The sequence below is a fragment of the Montipora foliosa genome, chromosome 10 (genome assembly GCF_036669935.1).
Source record: "Montipora foliosa isolate CH-2021 chromosome 10, ASM3666993v2, whole genome shotgun sequence".
In the NCBI taxonomy this organism is placed as follows: Eukaryota; Metazoa; Cnidaria; class Anthozoa; order Scleractinia; family Acroporidae; genus Montipora; species Montipora foliosa.
In genome coordinates, this window is record NC_090878.1 from 15,536,853 (window position 1) to 15,556,832 (window position 19,980).

General features: G+C 40.3%; 2 protein-coding genes across 3 annotated transcripts in view; one reads left to right on the top strand and one right to left on the bottom strand.

The window, feature by feature from the left end:
- Nucleotides 1-654: 654 nt before the first annotated feature.
- LOC137973032 (DNA mismatch repair protein MutS-like) lies at nucleotides 655-14,637 on the bottom strand. Its single transcript, XM_068819747.1, has 11 exons — nucleotides 14,530-14,637; nucleotides 11,405-11,737; nucleotides 9,865-10,093; nucleotides 8,627-9,217; nucleotides 7,172-7,473; nucleotides 5,200-5,443; nucleotides 4,084-4,333; nucleotides 3,351-3,437; nucleotides 2,718-2,861; nucleotides 1,633-1,835; nucleotides 655-1,161 (listed from the first exon to the last, which is right to left on the bottom strand). The coding sequence occupies exons 1-11, from the start codon at nucleotides 14,568-14,570 to the stop codon at nucleotides 802-804; spliced, it is 2,784 nt and encodes a 927-aa protein (XP_068675848.1). The 5' UTR covers nucleotides 14,571-14,637; the 3' UTR covers nucleotides 655-801.
- A 55-nt stretch (nucleotides 14,638-14,692) lies between these two features.
- Nucleotides 14,693-19,980, top strand: part of LOC137973464 (DNA-directed RNA polymerase I subunit RPA1-like) — a 59,984-nt gene continuing 54,696 nt past the window's right edge. The window contains exons 1-4 of one of the 2 annotated variants that reach the window (XM_068820287.1): nucleotides 14,693-15,122; nucleotides 16,347-16,789; nucleotides 17,698-17,915; nucleotides 19,680-19,847. In XM_068820287.1, coding sequence (XP_068676388.1) covers nucleotides 14,758-15,122; nucleotides 16,347-16,789; nucleotides 17,698-17,915; nucleotides 19,680-19,847 — 1,194 coding nt within the window. In that variant the 5' untranslated portion in view covers nucleotides 14,693-14,757. The remainder of the gene's footprint in view (nucleotides 15,123-16,346; nucleotides 16,790-17,697; nucleotides 17,916-19,679; nucleotides 19,848-19,980) is intronic. The other variant, XM_068820288.1, reaches the window with a different exon arrangement.

The following is a 19,980-nucleotide window of genomic DNA, read 5'->3' on the forward strand; positions in this document are numbered from 1 at the left end:
GACTATAATAGGCCTTTTGCAACTAACGATCACATGGTACAAAATCCGCCATGCTAGAGGGCAAGCTCATTATTATTCCCCCACTGGGACATCAAAACAAAGGCAAGTCAAGCTTGACTGGTTTAGGTCTCTTTGTTTTAATGTCCCAGTAGGGGAATAATAATGAGCTTGCCCTCCAGCATGGCGGATTTTGTATCATGTGATCGTTTGTTGCAAAAGGCCTATTGCTCCAACCCGAATCTAGCTTAGTGACCTGGCTTCCTCAAGTCTGATATAACTCAGTGGTTAAGCTCTCGAACGAGAAATCGGAAGGTTATAGCTTCGATTGTCATTGGAAGCATTTGGGTTGATCTTTTGGTCATATTCACGTCATTTCCTTTTGTTTCGGTCAACGTGAGGGAAGGCATCTCCTGAGAACTGCACAAAGTAATATTCCGATTCAACCCGGTATTCCTTTTGCGTAAAATTACACTCCAAAAAAAGATTCTTGAAAACGGCCACGGTGCGTTTAGTTAAAACTAAAATGTTGTTACTTCCTGTTCAAAACAAATGCCTATTTTCCCATTCGTGTACGCCATTTAAAGGTTGGGAATATCACTTTGTGTAAAACGCCAGAGAGTGTCAGAATGGTCTGAAACGTCATCCTGTTTTTACAAACTGACAGAATACAGCTTCAGTTCACTTTAACAAGCCTTAGCCTTCATTACGCACTTGTCCCAATCCTACGGTGACGATTGGAAACTGACCCATTGCGTGACACATTTTGCGTGTCAAAGTAACATTCCAACGTGAACCAACTTTCTATGGGCTCTTATTCCGTGCTTTTGCTTGTAAGTCGTAAATTATTTCTAAAGCCTTCCTTGGAGTTAAAGACTCTGGATTTAGCAATAAAATTGCTTTAGTGAGTTCGGTTTCCACCTCAGAATCCCGTGTGCAAGTTGTTGGCATTCCAACCCCTTGAGAAACTTCCGAATCACTTGAATTTCCCACCGAATTTTTCTCGTTTCGTTTCTCAATTTTGTTAACCTCTAAAGTGTCTTCATAAATGCTATCATTTTGTTCTAAATTGTTAAGAATTTCTCTGGCGCGAGTTTCAACCAGCGCAGGAACTCCGGCAAGCTTGGCGACGTCGATTCCAAACGATTTGTGATCACACCCATGCTAAAAAAATAATAATAATAATAGAAAAAAATTAACGTTTATTATTTGGTGTATTAAGAAGTTGGATAAGAACCACTTATGTCTAGGTTTGACCCTAAGGTTAGCGTTATTTTTAGCTTTGGGTAAATGCAGCAGTTAATCTTCACTTACAGAGCAGCATTTGGGGGACACTTTGTGACATAAATTTTCTGTATTCTGAGACACAAGCGATGTTAAAGTTGGCTAGAAGAGCAAGGGGACACTTCGAGACGCTTATTGAAATCAGCGTGCATCTAATTAGGGTCAAACCTGGACATATCTCTACGCAAGACCAGGGAGTGTTTACTTCAACGGAAGGCCAGAGAGTTCTTGCTCTTCACAACAGCTCACAGATGAAAGTTTTAGCAACTTAAGTTTAAGTATCACGCTTTATAAATACCTCAAAAAGGTTAATTAATCTTTTAGCCGTCGGGCAGGATTTGCGTTACTTACAATGACTTTGAAAGTGAAGCTGATTCCATCCCTGTCCTTCTTAGCAGTCACGTGGTAACAATCCACACGAGGTAGAATATCTGCTAGTTTCGCAAGCTGATAGTAATGAGTGGAAGCTAACGTTCGGCAGTTTATAGCACTGTGAAGATGTTCGATGACTGACCAAGCTATCGAGAGGCCGTCAAGCATAGACGTTCCACGGCCTGCGCGGAAAAAAATGAAAGCAACAATTTAACAGAAAGAAATGAAAAAAACTTTCATGTTTTTGTGCACTGGTTGTCGACTTAGCGCCGTAAAACGAACGCGAATACTTTGGTCAATCACAACACACGCAGACAAATAAATGCCCCGTCTCACCAGCCTTCAATATTCATAAACTCTGTGGGGCGTTAAAGATCCCACACACTAGTCGAAAAGAGTAGGGCATGTAGTTCCCGGTGTTGTGGTCTGGCCTTTCCTTCAGGAATGTGGTCGGCTTGGCGTAATCTTCTGAATGGACTACTGATCGATGAGACCACATAACAGCAAAACAGACAGTAGTCAAATCGAAGGAGTCCAAGTGCTGAAACTGGTAAACTGGTAAACTAGAATGACGTGACAGCCACGTTTACATACGCTCTTGCAAACACTTCTATTGACCAGTCGAAGCACGCGTACTATCTGAGTTATTTTAGAAAGTATAAGTAAAACAGCAAACGCGGAAATATCGCGAAATGCTAAGATAGCGCGAAGAGATATCTTGCAGTGAAGTCTTCGTTACTAAAAACTCCTTTATTAATTTGACATTGCAACGCTTTTTTGAAAACGGCTATATTCTCGAGAATCTTAGGTTGTGTTCGATTGACCTTAACTAAGAATACGAACGTTTGCTTCTAAAAATTACACCTGCGAGAATTTTGATACTATCAGAATACAAAGGATAATTCAGGATCGTTTCCCGATAAAATGTTATAGAGGTATCTTGAAGTCCCAAATTTACATCCAAAGAAAAATATGGAGGTTATCATCTCGTTTATTCTTATTCCAGAATAACTTCGAGCGCGCCCTTAGTTCGCACTGTGACCGCCTCGATGTCTTCTCCTTACCAATTTCGTCGACTACAACAAGCGATTTTTCCGTTGCATTTGCCAGGATGAAGGCTGTTTCTAACATCTCCGACATGAAAGTTGACTGATACTGTACCAGATTGTCGCTTGCTCCGATTCGCGCGAACACACGGTCCACAATTCCTAGAATAATGAAAATCAAAGCGGTCTAAAAATCAGAATTAACTATGAGAGGCCTAGGGTGACGTGAAGTGCTATTTTCTACCCATGTACACCATGTGAGCGTTAGCCCTACTAATGAAAATGGGCCCACTCAAGGACAGAGAAAAACTCTGACCAGGGTGGGAATTGAATCCATAACCTTCGGGTAGATCACCGCTGCTCTACCGACTGAGCTGCAAGGTCAGACGGGAGCAGGTCGTGGGATTTGAAGATGTCAAATTCCAGCAATGAATATGTACAAGTATAAGGGGATACGTAAGGGTGGTTGAATCAAAGCGAATCTCGACCCAGGGCAGATGTCTTTTTGCCTAAAAATGGAGAAAAGAGGCCTCTTCACGAAAGGAAAGACAAACGCTACACTTACAAAGAATGTGTTTATTTCTGCAACTTTTTTTTTTCATCGACCTGCCTGATAAGACTTCCCCAGCGAAAACTTATTTATGTACATACCAATTTCAGCACTTTGGGCCGGAACGAACGAACCAGCTTGAGCCAAGATGGCGACCAATGCATTTTGACGAAGAAATGTACTCTTTCCTAGGAAACAGCAAATATTATTCAAAACGAATTCCAACGATGATTCACGTCACCACGGTATTCCCTGGGACCTAAATAGCAAGTGTAAGCGGAGAGGGGTGGGTGGACTATCGAAGAAAAACATGTGGGGGTGGGGGATAGGAAGTGCTAATTTTTTCTTTCTGTATGTTTCCTTTTTTTTTTTTCGTCGTCTGTTTCCTTGTAACATTATTGAGGACGAATTTTTCTACAGAGCGGCCGTATGACAGACATGTGTTGCGGTCACACGGAATTGGGGTAACAGAAAATCAGACGTCTCAAACCATGTTTCCTTAACAGTAGTGTCCACATTATAGTGGCGGTATCCCAAGTTTTCTTCCTATATTTTCTCGCTAATGTTGCACTAAGAACGACGTACATTGCTCTAATGTCGAACTTGCGTTGCATGTCTTGTAAACATTATGTTTAAATTGTGCATTAATCTTGTGATTATATTGCCCCAATGCCTCGCCAACACTGCGCCAATAATGCGCAAATATTGGTCTCATATCGGGGTGTTTAATCTTCTGACCATATTGCCCCAATACTTCGCCAACACTGCGCAAATAATGCGCAAACATTGATCTCACTCATATCGTGGCGCTTACCGGGATTTTGAACTACTTACCACCCATATTTGGTCCTGTCACAATCCAAACATTTCTTTCTCCTAGCTCACAGTCATTACAAACAAAGCTGTTGGGTTGTAGCATGTCCACAACTGGGTGTCGCCCTCCTTTGACTTGAAATTCCTTATGGTTTTTAACGTCAGGTTTTACGTAACCTCTCTGTAAAGCGAGTAGCGCAAGCGAGGTCGTAACGTCTAATTCGGCCATTGAAATTGCAAGTCGCTTGAGGTGCTCTGCATGGGATGTTACCTAAGTACCCGAAAATCGCAAAAAAAAAAAAAAAAGAAAAAGTGCAAATACTTATTCTTTGAAATCTCGACATAGCATACATACAACACATTTGGATATGGAATGAAATGAGTTTATATATATTTGGCGGGAGGGTTTTAGATGAAGAAGTGAAGTGATTACACAGTGTTTTTGTCTTCCAATAGACCTTATTCGCTTGTAAAGGTCGTTTTTCCAGTCTAGATCATGTGACAATAGTCAAGAGGGTACTCAGTTCCTTTCAAAGTCGGACATAGTCAAGCTTACATGCACTCAGTCTTATTAACAAACAAGACAAAGGATCAAATTCCTTGGTACCGCCACATGATCTGTATTGGGAAAAAAAAAAAAAAAGCAACAAGCGAATAAGGTCTGTTCTCCTAAATTTTCGATCACTTTTCATTTGACTATGACTTTGAGATCTGGTTATCAAAGTTCCAAGGCCAGCTGGGGTCCGTTTCTCGAAAGTCCCGAAAACTTTTCGGGCCCGAAAAGCCATTTGTGAAACTGCCAACCTCTTATTTTGGAAAGCCGATCTTTTTGTAACAAAAGGAAAAATTAATGTGAAGTTTGACGACTTAAATCCTCTCCGTTCGTGAGATACAAAGGGAATTGTGACACCCGAAAATGGCCCGTAAAGTTTCGGGAGTTTCGAGAAACGGGCCTCAGGTGACATTTAATTTAATGCGTGACGTAGCAAGTCACGACCTCGCAATCTTTCAGCTGAAACTTTTTCTAGCGCATCAAACGTTTCAGTCAGTTTTAAACTAATGTTAACTATTATGGATGAATCCTACAAGCGCTTCCAAGTATAAATAAACAAAGTAATACAATAATTTCTCTCACACCTGATTGCAGAGATCTTCAGATAACGCTCTCTGAATCCGTTCGTGCTCCTCTTGCAAGGCTTTGAGTCTAGCATTTAGTTCCTGTAGTTTCAAAGTACTGTAACGAACTTTACTTGACGTCGCTTCCAAAAACACGAAATCTTGATTTTCTTTTAGTAATTCCGTCTTCGTTATAGGGATTTCCACAACTCGTATAAATGACTTATGACCGTTGATAACCAGCCGGGGAATATTCAGCGTCTCTCTGCGAAACAGAATGAGACCAGCGAACAGCAAAAATCTGGTGTTAGTTGAGGCAGCACCCTTCACTAACTACCGGTAGCTTTTCCTGATATCCGTTTTTCGTCGTTGGTTTCATCGATGGGGGTACGAATGGGGATCTAGTTAAGGCATTGATAACGATTTCTAGTCAAAATTCAACAAATTTGACCTTTGAACGTGCCAATCGTTTCTACGTAAATTCTTTCACGACTTGAAGTAACTCTAGCACAAAAAAAAAATTACCCAAAATATATCTTTATCGACTTCAATCGAGTCCCAACACACAAAAAAGTGGTTTTCAAGTTCACCCATGACCCTTTCTTGGGAATCAGTCGCCAGAAATAGTTATAAATAGTTCGTGAATTGAAAACGATAAGTCGTTTAAAGGAATCAGTAGCTTTGAAGCAGTGTTGCGGCTGCCATCAACCTAATCCTTATTAAGCGTGTTACTTAAAATCTCGTGAATGCGTTGGTTAAATGTAGTGTAATAAATGAAAGGTGGAAAACTCCCTGTTAAGAGAGATGAGCAAATTTGATGATGATGATGACGATGGCGACAGACGATTTCCTTAATTAATAATATCATGAAAAAGTGATGTAGAAACCATTTGAATGCAATCAATGAGAAAATTATTTCATTTGACCAGAAATAGTTGCAAATGCTGTGAGAAGGATTCTTGAAGTTCGCTAGTATAAAATCACAGGTAACTCAAGCTCGATGTATGTATGAGTATCTGCACTGTATTATATTATGCAAGAGTAGAAATATAGGGATTTGTATAGGAACAACGGTTTTTCTCAAAATTACAAAAAAATATTTACGATCATTTAAAAAAAAAAAAAAAAAAAAAGCTTAGCTTGCTCTCTGGTACGGTTTCAGGCTGGGTCGATTCAGAGCGATTTAGGCGGTTTTTGGTTCCTCTTCTTTTCCCTCTATATATTCTTTCCCAAGGTTGGGGGCCGAGACGAAGCCGCTGAACGGAATCACCGAAGGAAAAGGGTCATCAATTTCGCTCCAAGGCTTCGATCGCCTCGAAATTCCACGTAGATCACGGACGATACCTCCGATGCCCATTCGTCTTCTTTATTCGAGCCGCTTGTACACTTAGAAGGAATTAAGAGCCGCCAAACTCTGCAAAAATCGGGGCGCGTTTTTGAGATGCGGACGGCAACCGGAAGAGACCATTTCGCTTGCCAGGACAGTGGTGTCTCCAAGATTTTTATACTAATCATCTCTAATAGAGAAACGATACTTAGCAACGTAAATGTGGTTGTGTGCCGAAGACAAAAGGGAAAACAGCTGATTTCCGGTTGCCTCCCTATCTGCTTAGAGGACCAACGGATGAGGCTTTATTCACAAGCCGCGCTACCGAAACCGTTGGAAGATCGCTTAGCGACCCGCGATTGGTCAATGCGACACAATGGTGACTAATCGTGAGTCTTGGGCCGGGTCGCTAAGCGATCTTCCAACGGTTTCGGTAACGCGGCTTGTGAATAAAGCCCCATTCGATGGCTCTTGAAGCAAATGAGAAAAAACGTTTTCCCCATACAAATCCTTATATTTCTAATCTTGCATAATATAATATAGTACAGTACAGATGCTCACACATCGAGCTTGGGCTACCTGTGATAAAACATCAATAAATAAATAAATAAATAAATCAAATAAATCAATAAATAAATAACAAAGGACCACTTTTTTAAAACATACCTGTAAAGATCCCGTAACTCCTCTACTTCTCTCGTATTTTCATCTAGTTTATCCTTAATCTCGTCAGCTGTATTTGAATAACCTTCCATCATGCTGTTCTCTGATACAATTTGGCCAACAGCCGTGTCCAGCTCATTATACAAACCGTCCAACTGGTCGAAATCCGCCATAAATAGGTGATCAATCGCCCGAAGATTGGCGTCAAAGTAAGAGTTATGTACAAGTGAAACAATGTTCTTGTAAATGACTATGGCCCCATGGATGGCGCGTAAGTCGCTTAAGTTGGCAACTCCAGTCGCAACCTTTAAAATAACATACAAAGCATTTACACATGGCGAATAGGCCATTTCCGAGTTCATGTCTGCCTCCTCTTCAAAGCGAGTCTTAGTGCGAAGTGTTTGTTATGAAAATTAGGTTTCATTCATATGTAAAGTAGAATTAATTACCATCACAAAAACTTCGCACTTAGACTCGCTTTGAAGAGGAGGCAGACACGAACTCGGAAATGGCCTATAGTCTTTGCTAATTCATTTAAATGCTTATTAGAACGCTTTGAGCAATGTGCAGAGACCCACGACCTTCCACTTAACAGACTGATGGCGTTATCTAATTAAGCCATTCGGGCGCCGATTCATATTTTTTGTGAACAGTTCGTTTATTTTTTTAAAATGATACTCTTAACTTGGCTGGGCTTTAGTTTCACTGTGAAATCATACAACTCACATCTCCAAAAAGTTCATTTCTTTTCTAGCTAACTTGACAATATTGGTCTATTGCAACAATGGCCCTACATCCTGGATGCTATGAGCTGAAATCGGTTTTGGGCCCAGGTACTGGTTGTCGATTGGATCGCAGGCTCAAGCCACGTTAACTTATTGTAAGAATAAACAGCACAAGAGCTCCGCTTTTAGGCTTGGCTAAATCTCCATATTATGTTTCTCATAATTATCAGAACCGAGTTTTACTGCTGGGAGGAAGTCTAATTTCTGATGATTGCATGACTGAATGAATTAGTCAGAAATTGATATTCTGACGGCACGATGGAAAGGCTCGCGGGGTGTCACGGGACTAGTTAAGGGTATTTAACAGTTTTGGAGGGAGACTTAAGTCATTCTAGGTCAGTCAGTCTCCCTGTCAGTTTACTTTATTATTATGTCCTGTTTTAATTATTGCCACCCTTTCCTCGGGCTTTTGTGCTGCTGCATTACACGAGGAATACGTTTCCAAATGTTCTTTGGCCACGTCTAAAGGAAGGTTTTTTTAGTGGTTTTTCGTATGTAGTGCAGCACAAATTTAAAGATTATATTTAACTTTAGTTTTTACAGTAGGATTGTCTTGCATTTGTAGTAGGATTGTCTTACATCTGTACGGCTGTCTGACATATCCTAAATACACTTTCACTCGAAGCTCATTGTAGTGTAGTTAGAATTTAAGCTTTTCGTCTACATCACTTACTCTCTGCATTTTACGTTCAATATCTGGGCAAATCTTCAAGTTTTTCCTCAGCTCTTCAGCAAGAGGCCTGTTGATAGAAAAGAACTCGACAGCATTCAGCCTCAATTGGATGACATCCAATTCTGTCGATGGTGCACATAAACGAGAATACAACAATCTTTGTCCTGATGCTGTGGTGGTGTTATTCATGACTCCAAACAAGGTAGCTTTTTTGTCTGTTCCCATCAAGGGTTTGGTCAATTCTAATGCTCTCCTTGTGTTGGAGTCGATGGCCATGTGGGTTCCATGTGAAAATTTGGAAGGATGGCTGACAAGAGGCGCAACATGTCTTTGGGTGTACGACACAAATTTCAATAGAGCAGCACCTGCAGCCTTTTCCAATGACGAAAACTGCGATGATATCATGGATGAGAAAAGTTCTGGCGCAAAGCTGTCCGTTTGCGTTGATGCTTCTATATTGAACCACTCTGATGGAACAAGAGTGAGGTGGAAGTCCTTAACTTTTTCCAGTGGAGACCTTTTTGATGTCATCCCTGTTTTGGGATTGTGTGTTGCTTTGGAATCTTCGAGATGGTCTTTAGCCATCAACACCTGTTGGGAGAAATCAAGAAAAAGTACTGCTAGCATTTAATGGTTGACTAACTATTGCTAGGGACAGCTTATCAAAAATAGGATTATACTTGGACCTAATCCCTTACTGTAGATTCTTAGAGGCCTGTGTTCACAGCAAGACTGTCTGAGAGTACTCCCATCCAATCTAGAACTTGGTCATTGAAGAACCGACTGGCAGAAGTATCAAAATAGAGTGAGTGGAATTGATGTGTGTGGGCTCTTTCTTGAATGAGCATTGTGTGAGACACAGCCTATCGTTTGGTTGTGATCACCCAATAAAGCCAAAGTATCTAACAGGGTGATTTTAAAATAACCAGCCACTGCTGATTCCTTCTTGCAAGTTATCTTTTTAATAATAAGACAGCACTATCTAACTCCAAAAAAAGGGGCAGATAAAGTTATTCTATACTCTACATGTCGCTATTGAAGACTTTTTTTGATTTCCAAGCAAAGGCAGCTCTCTCTCCTTGGAAGTACTTGAGGTTTTTAATTATTTTTTTCTTCTTTCATAGGGTAGTCCAGTACTATGTCATCTGTTCTAACTAGTCAGCTATGAGGGGTGACATACACACACCATGTGTTGCATGGTGACAAGAAAAAAACAAAATCTCTAGCACCACACCCACCTCTGCAGGGCTGACCCTTGACAAGTCTTCTTCCAGGTTTTCAAGAGATGACACACCAAGATGAAATTCTCCAGTGGATAGATCAAGCCAGCCCAGCCCGAGAGAAGAATCAGGTCCCTGGGCAATACTCATCAGATAGTTGGCATCTGGTTTCTGCGGTTCCAGAAGGGTCCCTGGTGTGACCAGTCGCACAACTTCGCGGTGGATTAACCGGGAATTAGTGGGTGTCCTGTAATAAAGCTTGATAGTTTCAATGTTTAAAGAGATTAATGAGAGTCAGGTAGAGCTGTCAGTGCCCCGAATGGGGTAACTGTCCAGAAATTTATCAAATCAAATAAAATCACTCATATCATTAAGGTTGGTTTTTGAGTAAATTATGGAAAACTGGACTACCTGGAAAAAAATAAAACACTCAAAGCAGAGTAGAGAACCAACATATTTCACCCACATAAGACACCTACATCTAGTTTGAAAATCAAACCCAGGCCACATTTGTGGTAGCCTGCGTAGCAAGCGTTTCCATGGGGTTTCCACGCAAATTTCGATGTTTCACATTCTCCTCTCCAGAGTCCCCTCCCACCACCATTTTTTTTTGTGCTTGCCCTATTCTTGCACGACCGAAAAAAGAGTTCACTCCTCGCCCACTGGAAACGCTTGCTATGCAGGCTACATTTGTGGGAGGTGAGTGCTCTCTCCACTGTGCCATCCTGATCGAAACTCTTGTGATTGCGTTACATCCGGATGTAGCTGTTGATGTGAAATTGGATAGGGTAGAGTTTTTTTCACAGGTTTTGAGGTGAAACGATAATTGTAAGCGAGGAGACAGTGAGACTGATTGAATTAAATCAAAGTTACTAAAAGGAATCTTTTGTGAGTTTGAGTGTACCCCACAAGTTCGATACAATCCCTGCTCGACCCTTATCATTTAGCCCCAAAGCAGTCTAACTGGTAACAATAACATTTAAGAATTAGATGTATCTAAGATCAAAGATTTCCAAATTCAAGAATTATCACTTGATGCCACTGTACAATTTTGACCCTAAATGGTCGTCAAGGATCAAAAGAAAAAGAAAAAAAAAAGCTGCTACAGATTATAACTGCTTACTTTGACAACAGCATTTAAGAAAGGATGGGAGGCATTCTTTTGAAGCTGGCTACAATGTATGTAGTAGATTAAACGAGACTGATCAAGTGTCACAATGTTGCATTATGATAGGGTACATTAAATTGTGGACCCTCTAGGAAATGGTGTGTGTGGGCAAGACCACGAGGAGCTCTCGTGTTCTTGTATTGTAGCCATATGTTCTGCCTAGTAATATACTGAAAATTCTCCACCGGACATTGTTGGCTGTTTAACTACCCAATCCAAAGTAACATTGTCAATCTTTTTTATGATATATGCCTTATAAATGGATGTAAAGAAATGTAATACATGTATAAGGGGGACAAAACGTTCTCGGACAAAGTTGACTTTTCTGATTGACCATAATTTTCTCAACAATATTACATAACACAGGTTCTATCAATGGGATGCACTCACTTGCTGGGTTGCTGAGGGCAGATTGCAAGCTGAAAACCTTGTTGAACAAGTGTTGTAAGCCAGCTATCTAAGGACCTCACAGGAAACCCGGCCATGAGCCTATTAACATTGGGATTCCTAGAGATTCGAAGAGATGTCTTTTCTGCAACTTTTACAGCATCGTCACTGTAGATTTCATAAAAGTCACCAACTTGGAAGAGTACAATGAAGTCAGGATACTTGCTCTTGATTTGCAAGTATTGTTTTGAAAGGCCAGGCATCTTTAGGTGTGACACACTTGCATGGGTTGTCAATGTCAGCTCAATTTGATCAAGGCTTTTCAACCCAACAATGCTGCAAAAAAAAAAAAAAAAAAGAAAAAAAAAAAAAGGACTTTAATTCAAACAAAGGAACTTCAAGAAATTTATATAAAATGGTTACAGAATACTCAATTCAAACTATTTCTTTGTTATCCCTTACATGCTTTGAGAACAGAACATATTACAGTTCTGTGCTCAGTTATCAGGCCTTTGAATAAAAGTGGCTGGAGTTGACCTTGTTTTGATACAAACCTCACTGCCCTTTCTTATGTAAATTGAAACTCATTAGCAATGAGTTTTGTATCAAAGCAATGTCAACTCCTGCCTCGCTTTTAAGGCCTGGTAACTGAGCACAGAACTGTAAAATGGTCTATTGACTTCCTGACATCCTTCTTCTGAATTGTTCTTTCAAGAACAAGATCCCCTATAGATGCTCTTCTCTCCAACTACATTCCCACGACCTCTTCCTTGGCTTCTTGGGGCTGCCCCAGCCCAGAAGGTAATGGGGAGGTCCTGGAAAAAGAGGTTGTCATCTCTCCAGTGCAAAGGTTCAGTTTATATCCTTGGCTTGCACATGACGGCCACGTCGGTGTGCTGAACAATAGCGAAAAAAAATATTTGCAAATTTGGCTCTACTATTATGCAAAATGCAAGCGACATTTTGCTTTTGTTGCTTTTGCTTTGTACACCAACATGGCTGTCTAACTATTGCAAGTGCAAGCCAAGAATTGCCATTTCCCTCCTTTATAATTATCACTGTGATGACAGTGCTTCCTTTCTCCCCTTCTAGACTGCATTGTCTGTACTAAAAGTGAATCAATAGGGAGCTTAAGCACGCGCGTTTTTGAGATGCGGACGGCAACCGGAGAGAACATTACGCGTGCCAGGACAGTGATGTCTCCAAAATTTTTATACTAATCATCTCTAATGGAGAAACGATACTCAGCACTATAAATGTGGTTGAGTGAAGACAAGTTGAAAGGGAAAACAGATCACTTCCGGTTGCCTTCTGCGTCTCAAAAATGTGCGTGCTTAAGGTCCCTAAATTTTGTTGGTTAGAGACTTGTGCCCAGAAATGAAGCCAATCAGATGCAAGCTTAATATTAATTTGTGAGCAAGAGTGAATTAGATAAGAGTGTTGTTATGGCATGGATGGCCTCCCCAGCACAGTCACAAATGAGTCCATTTTTAGAATACATGTACCCGTTCCTGCGAAAATCAGTTGTCATGTCCCTGAAAAAAACATTGCAGAAGCAGTCATGTATGATATGGCTTCTTCTGATTGGTTAGAATTGACGGCCCTTTGCTTGTTTTGCCACAGGCGCCCCAAGCTGAAAATACGTGATGTATGAGACAGTTTGTGTATATAGAGAATTGTATGGGAAAATCACTGATCGTAAAAAAATTGTGTAAATAACTATCTCATTTGAAATAAAGTTTTCCTACCTCAAATGTGTGACCAACTTGTCTCTTTTGGTGAGTTTCGAGCCATTCTGACGCCGTTTAGTGAAGTCATCCGGAAGGCCGTTGCTGAAATAATGGGAAGACGGGTGACTCCATCCATCGCTGGCCAGACCTCACTCCACAAATCGTTTTCTCCTCAACAGGAAAAGGCCCGAATCGCAATAAAAACAACAGTTCCATAAAGCCCAATAAATTTCACTCCAAATACGTGTGTTTCGGCGGCCGAAAGACTCGTGGCGAACGAAAACTTTGCCTTAAAATTCACCTCTTCGGCTTTCCTCAGAAGCTTGTGACCGGGTAGTCAACAACGGAAACTCGCAAGATGGTTTCAGCCTCAACTCTGATTGGTCCATTTGAATTTGACCGCGTGCTGGCAACACGACCGTTTTTGACTGCCCAGTCACAAGTCAACAACGGTCGTGTTGCCAGTGCGCGGTCAAATTCAAATGGACCAATCAGAGTTGAGGCTGAAACCATCTTGCGAGTTTCCGTTGTTGACTACCCGGTCACAAGCCTCTGAGGAAAGCCGAAGAGGTGAATTTTAAGGCAAAGTTTTCGTTCGCCATGAGTCTTTCGGCCGCCGAAACACACGTATTTGGAGTGAAATTTATTGGGCTTTATGGAACTGTTGTTTTTATTGCGATTCGGGACTTTTCCTGTTGAGGAGAAAACGATTTGTGGAGTGAGGTCTGGCCAGCGATGGATGGAGTCACCGGCCTTCTCATTATTTCAGCAACGGCCTTCCGGATGACTTCACTAAACGGCGTCAGAATGGCTCGAAACTTGCCAGAAGAGACAAGTACTGTTGGTCACACATTTGAGGTAGGAAAACTTTATTTCAAATGAGATAGTTATTTACACAATTTTTTTACGATCGGTGATTTTCCCATACAATTCTCTATATACACAAACTGTCGCATACACCACATATTTTCAGCTTGGGGCGCCTGTGGTTTTGCGCGCAAAGTGTATCTAAAAATAAATCCATTTGTGACTGCGCTGGGGCAAGGCCACAAAGTGATATATCAACACTCTTATTTAATTCACTCTTGTTGTGATATTTAACACCAGGAAGTGTTCGATTGTAACCTACCATATAAATGCCAACTACTTCTTTGTTATAACATTGTAAACAATAGTAAGGTTAGGGTTGGATTTAGGTAAGGATTACGTCAAGTGTTTTTTTAACCTTGGAAAAGACGAAGGGATGTGGAAGTTGAGAAGGGCAAATGGGACACTTCGTGACATTTGTCATGAGACACGTGCGCATTATAATCCAGCATTTTTCGCCATAATATCCTGGTCACACATATCAGAAGCACTACGTTTTTTAATCATTTTACAAACTGAATGTAAACTCACCTAGAAAGTAGCTTCGTAGCTCTAACCGGGTTGCGAAACATCGTGGAATTGGAACCTGTTACTTCAATTCTTCTGCTGTGCCGCCATTTTTAATTGTTTACGAAGCAGCGATATCTTTGGCTCAGAGGCTGTTATCATATGAACCATATTGTCGATGTATGATACATAAAGAGACCTGTACCCACACGTGGTGAAAAGCTCTTTGCTCGGCTTGGTTAAAAATCAAAAATGTTTGGTACGGGTTCTGTTCCTTTCCATTACCTACAAGGTCTCAGACTGTCTTTGTATTCGCCTGAAGAGCTAAAGAAACTTAGCGTTAAAAAGATAACGAATCCGGAAACCTTCGACGAGTTGTTACATCCAAATTTCGGAGGTCTGTACGATCCCGCCCTCGGTCCAACCGATAAAGATGACTTATGCGGTACTTGTGCACAGAACTACATTTTCTGTCCTGGGCATTTTGGACATTTGGAACTTCCACTTCCCGTGTATCATCCGTTGTTTTTCAAAGTTTTACAAAAGATTTTGAAATCGTCTTGTTTTCGATGCGGGCATCTTCTAATTCCCAGAGTCGCGCGTCATGTTTTTCTCAGGTAAGGAGATAAAGGTTTTAAAACCCTCGGCAAATCAATAAACAATGATTGTTGTCCAGTCATATACATGTACAACTTTTTCATTGTTTTGGAAACTGGTCATTATTTATCGTAGATCCGCCATGGCAGACCTTTTCTCCAAAGGGGCTAAACTGGAGAATACCCCGCCACTTATTTGCATTTCATTGAATAAGAATAGGCTCTATTGTATTAAGTCTCGTTCTTCAAAAGATGCCGCATAGGGGAAACAATAGTGGTTAGCTGTGGCGGGGTATTCTGCAGTTACTTTTCCACTGTTAAAGGGTGACTGGTAAAGGGTGTTGGAATCCGTATATTAGCGACACGTGCACGTGAGGAAAAATTCACACGTGCGATCTGGTAGCCTGCGAGCAGGCTCTCTTTCTTTGCGGTGGGAGAGCCTGCTTGCAGGCCAGCGATCTGGCTTCACTTCATATCGTGACAACGGAATATATGAAAATGTAAAGAATGTGTATCGAGTGTAACTTTGATTGACATGTATCATGTAACATGAGAGGAGAGAGATTGCGATAGTGGGTCAGTAAATTGAAGGCTAGTGGATTGTATTCTATAATTTGATGATTTGTTATTGAAAGTTTGAACATAGAGCGCATATAATCCTGATCAGAGAAAGTGAAGTGACATAATTTTGCACATAAGGCGAACGGTGATGGGTAGAGATTTCTACCTAACACATGAATGCACTGTGGGAAATGATTCTTCAGTTGCTGTTATGCACCATGACCAATGTGATCTTTGACCAATGATCCTTCCTAGGATCATCCCAAAGAAATTCCAATTCTGCGTTGCTGTTCGCCTCTTTTTTGAAAGTGAGTCCTTTTGTAAAAGTTGGTTTAAGAATTTTTATCTAATTAATTCGTCTTATCCAATCTGAGCTCAGTTTCATCGATCAACATTATATGGATGAAATGAAATGAACAAGGTAATATCACTTGTAATAATTCTTAGGTCACGGGTTAGCTTGTTGAAAACTGGCTTAAAATGCTGAAGTTTACCCGTTATCCTTTACCCCTGGAAAAGGTCTGCCAGATCTGTACCAGGTTGTAAAAACTTGAGGATTACTGTACATTTTAGCTGACTATCAGCAGCCATTACAGTAACTGTGTCTTTTATATACGTACAACTGTCATAATTACATTGTATATCTTGTTTACATTCTCTCATCATGAAAACGTTGTCTTGAAGCCAGATGAAGGTGCTGGATTATGGCTTGATTGCAGTTGCTGATGAACTCCAACTTATTTCCAACAATGTGGCTGAAACCGAGACCAAAGGCAAAAATGACGTCCAAGATGAGGATGTCTGTTCTAATCTTGATGAACATGTAAAAAAGGCATTGAAAGATTTAGACAAGACAGAAGCCAGAAAGAGGGCTGTGGCCAAAAATGTCACAAACTTCAGGCAGCAGATTATCAAAGACTTTACGAGAAGCCACATGAGCGACAGGAAACGTTATTGCCCAGTTTGTGGTGCACCCTCTCGGGAAGTAAAGAATGAACAAAGTAATAGCTTGGTTTTGAAAGGATTGTCATCAAGGGATGCTAAGAAGTGGATTCACAGTGAAGGAGCTAGCAAGTTAGCTACTGTTTTTCAAAATGACTCAAATGAAACAACTGAAAATGCAACAGGTCAGTTTAAATTCCTCAACGCAGAGCACCAAACATCCCTTTTTAAGTGTCTTTTTTCGACTGACTGCATGGGGTCGGTCTTTGTTTGTGTTTGTTCTTCACATTTACATTGTACTTGCTCAAAATGGCTGTCACAGAGTGAGATGGCACCTTTAGTGTGTGATGGGTATTTTTAATTAGTAACATTAGGTAAATGAGCATGGACAAAACCATTTCTGGTAGAGAGCAAAAACAAAACATGTTGCAACTTAATCTCTAGTTTGTTGCTCACGATGCCATCATTAGGTACATGTAGTTGTGACCACTGCTCCAACATCCCGCATTGAATGAATCCCGCATTGAATGACCAGTAACATATCCAAATGCTCCTGCCCCCCCCCCCCCCAAAAAAAAAAAAAACCTTCCACAATTGAAAAGTGTACACCCTCTGAACTTTGTCATTCGTACTTTTGTGACTCAGCGGAGGACCTGGTTTTGATACAAAGACATCCTGTGCAGCCATCTTTCAAGAAATACAATGAAATTTGGTGGCATGTCTATTCCGAGGGTGGGGGGTAGGAGGTGAGAGAAATTTGGCCCAGGATTAATATTTACATGTCTGCACCAAATGAGGTTCTAATTATTGCTAATGTTTAAAATAATCAGAATTGAGTCTCTGTACATGTAAGAATGAGCGTCCAGGTGAGTGTAGTCCTGAGAAGGACGGTTTGAGATGACATTGACTGACGTTTCCACAACCTGAGCAGAAGTCCTCTTCAGAGTCAAGTGGGTTCAACCCATTTATGATTTTGTTTGAAATAATAATAATTATCGACTACTGTTATAAAAATTAATGGTGGTGAAGACAATTTTAACACATTCATGCAATGAGCAGAATTACTCAGAATTTTAAATGTTTGAATATTAAGGAGCTGACAAAGATGATGAATTAAAGAAACTCATGCAGCAGACCCATCTCACACCACTGGAGGTCAAAAACCAAATCTTTAAAATATGGGAACACTATGATGATTTTCTCGACATTTTTCTTGGAGCATATCCTTCTCCCAGTGCCAAAAGGAAGCGTTCATCTGCAGACATGTTCTTTTTTGAAGTCTTCCCTGTTCCCCCTTCAAGATTTAGACCGGTAAGTGCTGATTATTTATTTTCACCATACATTGACTGTCGTGATGGATTCAACAAGATCACTTTATTCTGATTGAATGAGAGTTGGACAATCTTATCCCAAATTGTGGTATGACAAAATTAATTTGTGGCCATCACCGGTAGGTGATTGTCATTACAGTAATATTCACCTCAAGTACAACCAATTAGCACAGAGAATTTTCAATAATCATCTATGTAATTATACTAATAACTGTAGTTTGTACTACAGGCTTTGAAAATGTATTTCAGCCAAAATTGATTGCGAAATACTTACATGTAAATATTACAGTTGCCATGATAACCCAAATGATATTGGTTGATTGTGATACGAAGCAACTGCAAGAACTACATGTAAAAGAAAATGCAGAAAATGCAAACTCTGAATAAAGCACTAGCACCAGTCCATGCTTACTGTTTGGACAACCTGGGCTGAAGAAAAAGGATACAGTCCTGATATTATCAGCTAAGAATCCAAGGGAACTTGGAAACGAAAGAAAGTGTTTGCCAAGGGGAGAAAGAAGGACGCTTCAGACAACAAGCCAGAAGGTTTACGGGTCATGTTGGTGTCCCTGGACTGTCTTTTAAAGGAAGAAAGGTAGCAGCATTTCCATTGCCAAAGCAGTCAACCAACTTTGCTTCGTAATTGTGGGGTCACTGGTCATACAAACAAGAGCTCTAAAATTTGCGGACTTTGAGGAAGGTGAGGAGAACAAGCAAAAGCTGATTTTCTCAATCCCCATGATACACTCAGACGGTCAAGCAAGCATGCCCTAACTGCACCATCAACTATAAAATGATGGCCTTTCCTCTACTGTAGCAAACATGCTGATGATGAATGAAGAATGGCAAATGACAACAATCAACAACTTTCATGGCTGTTGAGTCACCGTTAACTACAATGTACCAGCCTGGCCAAAAGCTTGTTGAGTCGAAGATTGACATGTGCCAAAGGCAAAATTAATAGCAGATTAACTGTCTTCGATTGTTGACACTGTTAAGAACTTTCACTCGCTGAAACTAAGATTTACAGAATGTTCAAGTGCAGTACTTGTAGAATCAGAAGAAAATTATTTGGGTGATGTTTGAGCAATCACATGTTTATAATCACTCGTTGTGGTAAAGCCAATCATTTGCATGTGACTAAATAAATTTATGTGTGTTACTATGCGGTGAGAAATTCATGTTAATTAGAGCAATAAAATGTGTCTCCCAAGTTACTGTTACAGTGGAAGATTTTGTCTTTTAGAATGATAAAAAAAGAATGCATGCTAAGTGTTATTGATACAGTGTAGTTTAAAGTGATCTTTACACAAGCCATGTCAGGCTAGGCCATCTGCTGTTTTAATAAAAAAAGCTCTATTTTTTTTTCAAAAAGAGTTTAGCTGTGGCCTATATGTATACAATGTACGTGTAATCTGAATGCATCCTCTACACATGAATACGATACAGTCATGTACTGTACACTGTTAATGACTGTTATCTGCTACTGAAAGGAAAGTAAGTGTCTAGTTGTTCTAGTGCTGGAGCACTAATTGGGGACACTGTAAACTGAAATTAACAATGAAAGCAAAATTAATAAAGTCAAATGTTGGTTTTTGAGCCATGGATGTCAGGTTTATCTACTTGCGTAGTTTTCAGCCACCCCTTTATGATAATCTTTATTGTAAAATACTGTCTAAACATTTTACACGATCCATTGGTTAATGTCTACTGAATATACACAATGTACATGTTTTATTCATAGATATCACGGCTTGGGGATAAGCAATTTGAAAATGCACACACTGGAAATCTGAACAAGATTTTGAAGGATTGTGTGTTGGTGAAAGAATGCCTGGCAGATTTAAAAGATCCAACAACAACAACAACAACAGAGGATGAAGCACAACCAGCAAAAAAGAAAAGGGGTTTTGTATGTCACATTTCCTAACAGATCATTAATTTTGAATAATTCAACAGTTATGGCCGACATACATGCACCTGGCTTGTGCATGGAAATAAGGTTCCTGGTGATGTCCTTGATTACCAACCAGAATTAAGGACCA